Genomic DNA, 9,158 nt, shown 5'->3' on the forward strand with positions numbered 1-9,158 from the left:
ATACCTCAGTGACCGACTATCGCGTAATGCGCAATCTGATTGGCTAAACAGACGATCGCGCTTCGCGCGCTCGCTCGCTCGAGCTCTGACGATCGCGCTTCGCGCTCTCTAAGCTCGACTTTTAAGCAAGTCTATTGCATTAGCTCTCTCCTCTTTCTCCCTCCCGCCCCCCACCCCCAAGAGAGCTTGCTCGCAGGCTATGCAAATGAGCACTATAGAAAACCACAAGAAACGAACAACGTAAGTCAATAATTTATTAATTTATTTCTTTTTCACATGCACAACTTTTGTGGACTCCCTGTGGCGAGACCTTATGAAAGTTGATCTACCAAAGGGCAAACGTAATGACAAGGAAACCCAAAAAGTTTTATGCTCTTACGCTATTGTTCGTAATAGGTATATCTGTTTACATTCTGTCAACGACACGACCTTTGAAGTCTTCCATTGAAAGGTTCCCGTCAACGTCTGCGAACGCTTCAAAAACTCGAAAGAAGACCGTTGTATTGGCATACAATGAATTCTTCCGCTACAAGGACTGGATGACGGTAAATGAAGATTGTTCGATACCGAGGACACGGGAAAAGCCCTGCGTGAGAGATGACTTTGAGTTTACTTCCGATAAACAGCTATTTTATGAAAGTGACTTTGTCTTGGTGCACGCCGCTAGTGACTTGCCAAGTCTGCGCCATTTGAAGTCGATGCGGAGACGAAAGCCTGCTTCGCAGTTGTGGATTTATTTTTCCATGGAAAGTCCACGTTTGACTCCTCATACACCGCTTTTCGGTGATATGTTCGATTTAACGTTTACTTACAGAGTTGATTCTGATTTCTGGGCGCCTTATGGCACGTACGAAGAGATTCCATTCGTTAACCTGTCACATCAAGATTTTTCGGCTGGAAAAGACAAGCTCGTCTCCTGGATGGTTAGCAACTGTCCACCTCGGCTTAGAAAATCGTTTGTTCGTGAGCTGCAAAAATACATCGCAGTTGATGTGTTTGGAAGGTGCTCAGGACAATTTGGCAAGTCAAGGTCTTGTTCACGAGGTGTTACATGTACAGCCATTATCAAACAGTACAAGTTCTATCTCTCTATTGAGAATGCACTGTGTGAAGACTACATCACGGAAAAGTACTGGGACCACTTAGGTAGGTCATGTGCTTTAAAAAAAATTGTTCAAAACACTAGTTAAAATTATAGTCACACACATGATGGATATTTTATTATCCATCTACTTGGGTTATTAGAGCTAAATGCTCAGTGATCATTTTCATGTGATATTAATGTTCCCAACCAGAGGTGTATATATATTGGCTGTTGAAGCAAAGATCAGTTCTTTTGTTTTAATGGTTCAGGCACATAGCCATACCATGCAAGACACCTTGTGGTTGTACAGTCTGAGGTTGCGAGCTTTGAGTGGAGGTGGTTCTCATGTAAATAGACCTTCACTTCGTTGTTTTGTTGCCCCGTTACAGATCATGTGATAGTACTCTATGGAGTATTCTCTTTTAGAATTGGCCATATTTACGCTGTCATGCCTTCTTTACTTCCAAAAAGGTAAAGGAGCCATTCTCCTGAGAAGATTGCATGGTTTGTAATGGGCAATTAACATATAGTGCGTCAACAAGGTCTATTAGTGACGACTGAGGAGCTAATTTGCCCCTACTTTTTAAGGGTTCTGTTGTTGCCTGTGTAAAGTGTTTCCGTGGAGTTTTGTGCATTTTTCACTTCTTGACTGCGTGAAAATTGGGACGCAAGCAAAAAAACAAGAGGGGGAGGGGAGAGGAGAGAGAGGAAAGGCTTGCCGCAAACCTCACATTTATGAAAAATGCCCAATTGACATTTAATGCTTCATCACTTTACACCTTGCCCATAGCAGAAAGCAAAGACCTAAGGATGTGAAATGTCACCTTCATCAAAATCAAAACATGCTCTACATAAACATGCAAATTCTAGAGCAGCAGTGCAAGTTGAAGGCTTCAGCTGTGGTACTTACAGTCAGTTCATGTCACACATGACCTGTATTTCCAAGAATGAAAAGAGCATTCAAATTTCTCTTTGTGAATGGAATGTTGAACATTTCTCTGAAAATCTTTCCGAAAAAGACGTATTAACAGAAAAAAAAAGATTCAAAATACTCGGGAAACAATTGTTATTCTTGATACTTAATGCTGTAATGTAAAGAAAAATTCAGAGCTTTATACAATCAATTAATAAACTAGTGAAATTTTTACAGGAATTCTGAAATCTTGTTGGCGATGTTTAAAACTGACATGTAAATTTTAGAATTCCATTTAAATTTCAAAAACTAACAGTCACGCATGACGTGGAATGACTGTAATTCCGAGCGATTTTTGCTGTGTTTGTCATTGTTACAACTTCAAGGTAACATTTGGGGCTGTTGTATAGCCAGGAGAGCCAGGATATACTTCATCTGCAAATCTTTTCCTCTCCCCTCCCTCCCCCCACTACTCCATTGTTGTTGTTGTTGTTTGTTTTGTTTTTTTTCTTTTATTTTTTCCCTCTCATCCCAATTTTCACATGGTCATAGCAACAAAACAGATAAAAACACCACAGAAATGCTTGCGAGCCAGGCTAGTTCTGTTGTGGACTGTTCGACCTTTCCTTGGTCTGTTTATACCCTAACAGGACTTATTTATTTATTTAGCTTTGTCCAATATGGACAAATGGGGGTTTAACAACTTGATGTCATTCATACCTCCCCATCATTAGTAAACTTAAAAGTACCCTCCTCACTGGGTTGTTTAGGAATATTACCCCCCCCCCCCCCCCCGTCCTCCTCCAAAACCAAACTCGCCCATTATAAGGTTTTCAAGTGTCTACATTCTAGAAATAGAACATCACTGCATTATGGCATTTCTAAAACTGAATGCAGAAAACAAAGGTTGCGAAAAATACAGACTCTGTTGTTAAAATGCTACCTTTTTCACCTCGATTCATCCGTTTTGGTACAATGGTACCTAGGATGAAATTACCCAGAGACCAAAATTACAGATCATAACAAGTTTGACCTACCAAAAGTAGGTCACTAACATACAGTACGTTACCAGTACTGGAAATTGTCGTCACATTACGAATCATATACTGAGATGTGACCTTTTTTCTGTTGCACCAAAATCTCTGAAAGTTCAAATATGCCAAAAAATGACCTGCACACAAATGTGGCAACAACAAAAGTCAAAACACAGTAGTTTTAGGCCTATTTCAGCACCACAACAAAAGCACAATTACATTTTTGTACGTCCTAACAAGTTTGACCTTGACAGAAGATTTCAAGAAGGAGTCATCTCCTACTATGAATTCCCGTGATGGATTTGAAAAATTGTGGCTAACTATCTGAGTTAGACAAGAATTACACTGACTTTGCTCCCTTGGGAGAGTCAAAGATCTGTTGAAAATTAACAAAATCCCAAAGCTCACAGGCCACAGGAATGTGCTGGCATAGTGTTCAAAAGTCAGTAGTAAAACCTTAATCAGGTTGCTGTGGCAAACACAATGTTTGTAAACAGTGAACATCACTATATAAAAGCAAATAATATTGTAGCAGTATCTAGAAGCGTGTTTCAATTGTTTGCTACAAAATCAAGCCAAAGCCTGATCAGCAGTCTTAGGTCTCAACAACCTTCAGGCGTCAATCTAATTTTTTTAAACAAGGCCATTCAGTTGATATTGTGATAGGCAGACGTACAACACAGATATTTTCATACTTGTAAGAACTTTGAATTAGAGTTATACCATTCATAAAGTCCCCAAAATAATCCCCTTCCCTGAATTGATCCTTATTTTTCTATTTTTGTTTTTGTTTATTTATTTTTATGTTATTTTTTATTTATTTTTTTAATTTATTTTTTTGTTTGTTTGTTTTTGTTTTTTCAAAATAATCCCCAAGTAATTTTTGGAATTGACTAGATTTTTAAGTATTCATTAACATTAATGGAATTTTGTTGTTGTTGTTTTTGTTTGTTTGCTTGTTTGTTTTTTTCAGTCAGTATACTTTTGTGACATAGGCATAAATTCCTGCAGAAAAGCACTGACATTTCTTAGTACACTCAGCTTTACCACATTTGTTCTTTAAGTGTTCAACAACATCCTTGCCTTTCTCAGTTGAGAATAGCAATGTGAACATTCAGCATGTTCAGGGGGTAATCCCGTCTCTACATGCGCCATCTTAAGATAAAATGCAAGAAGCTATCCCATGACATGACATGACATGGTATGAGGAAGGTGGCATGGCCAACTGGTTAGGGCATTGGACTTGTAATTCTGAGGTTCCAGATTTCATTTCCGCTCTTGACTGCTAACTGGAGTTGTTTCTTAGTAGCCCCAAGTTCAACTCTCCTTGTTGATGCTTTTAAATAGCCAGCTGGTCGGCCTTCTTTTTCTTTTTTTCTTTTTTTGTTGGTCGGCCTTTTGCCAGCTAGGATTCCCATTGTGTTATGTTCCATTTGCAATACTGGGAAACAGTTTTTCATTAAGATGGGAGTTAAGTTATATGGGATTACTAAGTAATTCGGTATAAGTTAACTTCCATCTTGATGAAAAACTGTTTCCCTTCTCGCATTATTCACAGAGTAGTGAAAAATTATCTATAGAGGGTCTACAATCCCACAAAGTCACTGCGGGAAGGTAACACCTATGAGGCACCTACATGTTTTTTTCAAATTACCTTTTATTGGTCCTTATTCTCTTTTAATCCAATGTACATGTAAGATTAGAATGTTAAGGCTACCCTATACCTTCAGAGGTGTCTCGCGTTTAAGCGATAAAGCACGTCCAGTTTAAACTGTAGATACGTAAACCCCTATATCAGATTAAAGCTTATAGAGTTGGCTATCAAACTATACCAAGAATTTTGAAATAAAATGAATTGTCGAATTTTTCACGACCTCTAAATGCGAGCGTCCCAATTACATATTTTTAAAGCTACAAGTCAAAGCGAATTTTTCTAATTTAATTTTGCTCCTCAGTTTCCGGACCCAAAGTGCTAAAAAAACATGTCTGCGTTTTGCCATATATTTCAATTGTAATGAAAAGTTATAGAGCAGTTTTGAAATAGGATGAAAAAAATGTGGAGTGATCATACAAAAATCGCTCTCGGAGAAAAAATATTTGGAAAGAAAAAATTCGCAGACATGTTTTTGTTGTTTATATGTTAAACTAGCTACTGTCCAAATTTGAAGGAAAACGAACAAATTCCTTTTGAGTTTTAGCTCTTTGAAGTGGCTCCTCCAAGTGAAAAAATTTATTCGAGAAAACAGCGCTAAAAATTCGGCAATTCATTTTATTTCAAAATTCTTGGTTTAGTTTGATAGCCAGCTCTATAAGCTTTAATTTGATATGAGGGTTCAGGTATCTACAGTTTAAACCCGACGCGCTACATCGCTTGGAGGCAAGACACCTCTGAAGACACCTCTGAAGGTATAGGGTAACCTTAACTAAGAAGTATTGTAAGGGGATAGATATAAGGATTGTTTTCACATCTTATAAGTTAAAAAACATGTTTGGAGTGAACGATTCAGTTCCAAATGCTTTGCATTCCTCGTGTGGTGTGTAAATTTACATGTGCAGGCTGTCTCACCTGTTATGTCATGGAAACCACTTGACATTTGGCCGCACGGGTTCGTGAACATTTACACTCTTACCGTAATAATTTAGGGGCTCAGAAGCAGGGGCATGTTTTTCCATTCTGGACTCGGCTCCCACTTAGTTTGATCTCAAGATCAAAGAGGCCCTCCACATTGAATGGGAGCGACCCTCACTCAATAAACAGCTCAAACATATTAATTTGACACTTTTACTTTAATTTTTTTTTTTTTTTAATTTTTGTTACTCATTTCTGTATTTTTTCAGTATTATGCTATTTGTTTCACATCTGTTCTGGTAATCAGCCACATCGTTCAAATCATTGTTATTATTATCATTATTATTATTATTATTTTTATTATTATTTTTATTATTATTATTATTATTTATTATTATTATTAGTAGTAGTAGTAGTAGTAGTAGTAGTAGTAGTATGAGTGATACGTTTCGGTGCATCTTGTGCCATTATCAAGGTTACATAATTAACGATAAAAAGCGGTTTGTGAAAAGGCTAAGTTGAAGCGAATTTGCATAACATAGCAGCAAGCTAATTACTTAAATACTTTAGCATGAAGAGAATCGGACTGCGTATTCAATGTTGGTTTAAGCTCTTGAATATACAACATTTCATTAACAAGGCAGTCAAATTTGTTCATGCATTTCTTGATTACATTGAAGCGTGCTAAGAAATTGTTCGGAACAGCAGTGTTATGTTCTTTGTAGTAATGCTTGCAGATTGATGACGCCTTTTGACGGTGTCCCTCAACGCGCGTGTGAAGGTGGCCCTTTGTATACCCAACATAACCTGCATCACACAGGTCACACTTGAATAAATAAACAACACATTACTGGGTTACAATGTAAGGCTTGGGCTCGCGCAGGCTTAGATCTTGATAAAGCTTACGGCTAGTAAACACGGGTTGAATGGTCTTTCCCACCTTGCTGATAAGATCTCTAAATTGCCGTTTGACAGACACTGCAGCATCCTGATCTTTATAGGGGATAGCTATCCGGATGACGTCATCGGTATGCTGTTTAGACTGGTCTGCTGCGACTCTCGAGGTGATAAACTTGTTGATGACAGAATCAATAAGGTGATTCGGATACCTCAGCTTTCGGAAAACTCCTCTCAAGCGTTCACACTCCTCTGAGAGGAGGATTTTTTATCATTAATTATGTAACCTTGATAATGGTGCAAGATGCACCAAAACGTCGGTTCCTATCACTCATATTTCTTGTTTCATGTATTTCTAAATCATTTCTTTTAAGTAGTAGTATTATTATTATTATTATCGTTATCGTTATCACTATCGTTACCATTATCGTTATAGTTATCGTTATTATTATTATTATTATTATTATTATTGTTGTTGTTGTTATTATTATTATTATTATTATTATTATTATTATTATTATCATTATTATTTCAAGTTATTTCAGTGAATTATTAGCCTCCCCTGAAGATGCTCTCTTGGCTCGTAGGCAAGGGAGGCTTTTGGATTATGTGCAAATGTATGGTCAAAGTATTAGATAAGTGAACAATATGGAATAGGCTGATTTAGAAACAGAATGGGAACGTCATTTGAGGAAGCGAGAGCTCGCGGAATAGTCTGGACACGAGTCTATTTCCACTATATATGGGTATTCTTGATGCGCGCGCCGTTGTCAACTGACGTTCCCGTTTTGTTGCTAAATCAGCCCAATAAGGGTAGGGAATTTAAAAGCAGTGTCCTAAAATGTAAGGTACTGTAGTTTTAGAACATGGCATTATTTTAATGCATTATTTTTAGGACAGAACTCTGTTGAATTCCACTAGTAGTGACACATGCCATTCCAGTCCAAAAATTACAAGGGGATCATTTTAAGGTCAGCGTGAAGAATTAGGGATCACTTCACATTCAAGATCATTTCGGGGACAATTTCAGGACAATTTCGGGGTCGGGATAATTTTGAGCGCTGTGCAAATTTATCAGTTTTTAGGCTTTTGTTGTCATTATGTTTGTAATTTATCAATGTATTAACTCTTATTAATTTTTTGTTTACTCTTTATTTATTTATTTATTTAATTATTTATTTATTTATTTATTTTTCTCTTGATTCATTCATTTTTATTTTCTTTTGGTGATAATAGGATTAGCACATTGTATTGTGGGCTCCTTTAAAATCCAAAAATAGTGAAATTATTGAAAGTGAAATAATTTTATGGAAGGATGGATGGATTAATGGATGTTTATCTATCTCTCTGTCTGTTTGTGTGTGTGTAGCGATGACTTAGAGTCATATTAGTAATGTCTTCAGATTCTTTAAGAAACCCTCCAGATTCTAAATTTCCTGTCTTTCTACTCTTCTGTCACTCTCCTTATGATGCAAGGTATTTTTGCTTGTTTGGTTGTTTTGCTTTGTTTTTTGTTTGTTTGTTTGTTTTGTTTTGTTTTGTTTTTTTTGCTTGTTTGGTATGCCTTGAGACAGTAAGGTGGGGACTACATTAAAAGATATCTCTTACCATGGCTGTAAAAGTGTGCACTGAGCTCCTGTAATTTACAGATACCATGTTGATTGAACTTATTTATTGAAAAAAAAACCTGTATTAACAGTGCATATCTATTCTCTACACTGTAAATTTAGTTGCAAAATTTTGGCCTTTTTAGTGAGTAAAATAGAGTGCTACTCGAAGGCTAATTTGGTTCTCCTAAATTTGGATGCTTATAATAGGGTTAAAATGAGTCCCAGAAGTGGCTGAAATGGATTTTTAAGATCTAGTTTGACTCTATCAAACAAAGACCAAAACAAGTCCTCATACTAAGGCTCGAACGTAAGGGCCAGAATAAGTTCAGAGTAGGCTGAAAGAGTCTCTGATGGGGTCATTTCACCCCTAATTGTGACCAAAATGTCTCCACAAGGGGTTGAATCAGCTCCACCAGGCCAAAAGTGGCATATGAGGCTGAAACGGATATTTTGAATTTGCAGTGTTAATCTCTCCACTCAATGTTTCACTGTAAATTCGAAAGATTTGTTTTAGCCCCTGAATTGGGGCTGATACAGTAAGTCAAATACGGTGCTATTTTGAGGGCTAATTTTGCTCTTGTAAAATAGGGCATAAATAGGCTTACATAAGGGGTAACATGAGTCGTTGAAGGCTTTTTTTACTTTTGCCCTAAACCAAGGGGCGAAATACAATCAACTCCCTTTATTGCGGACACCCTCGGGACCACGAGTTAGTGTCCTTAATAGTGAGAGTCCGTAATAGCAGGAATTTATTTCAGTCAAACGTCTGTAATTTACTTTTGCCGGGAATTTAGCTGCTGTCCGTATTTTCGGGGTATCCGTAATAGCGAGGTGTCCGCAAGGCCAGAGTTGACTGTAATTCTAAAGTACACCCAAGGATTACAATGGGTCTCAGAGTGGGCTCAATTGAACTTTGATAGCACCATTTTGCCCCAACTTGTGGGACGACGTGCCCAGCCATGTTAGTTGTTTTATTCGAAGGACAACAATAACTGGGGGTTGTATACTTTCACGTTTGTTACTCTATCTTAACTCTATTTTCTTGCCTTGA

General features: G+C 37.4%; 1 protein-coding gene across 1 annotated transcript in view; it reads left to right on the forward strand.

Annotated features, from left to right (window-relative positions):
• The first annotated feature begins 262 nt into the window (after positions 1-262).
• LOC146489963 (4-galactosyl-N-acetylglucosaminide 3-alpha-L-fucosyltransferase FUT6-like) overlaps positions 263-9,158 on the forward strand; it is a 12,573-nt gene continuing 3,677 nt past the window's right edge. The window contains exon 1 of the mRNA XM_085116444.1: positions 263-1,146. Coding sequence (XP_084972570.1) covers positions 345-1,146 — 802 coding nt within the window. The 5' untranslated portion in view covers positions 263-344. The remainder of the gene's footprint in view (positions 1,147-9,158) is intronic.

The sequence above is a fragment of the Pavona decussata genome, unplaced genomic scaffold (genome assembly GCF_977016875.1).
Source record: "Pavona decussata unplaced genomic scaffold, jaPavDecu1.1 SCAFFOLD_2, whole genome shotgun sequence".
Classification (NCBI taxonomy): domain Eukaryota; kingdom Metazoa; phylum Cnidaria; class Anthozoa; order Scleractinia; family Agariciidae; genus Pavona; species Pavona decussata.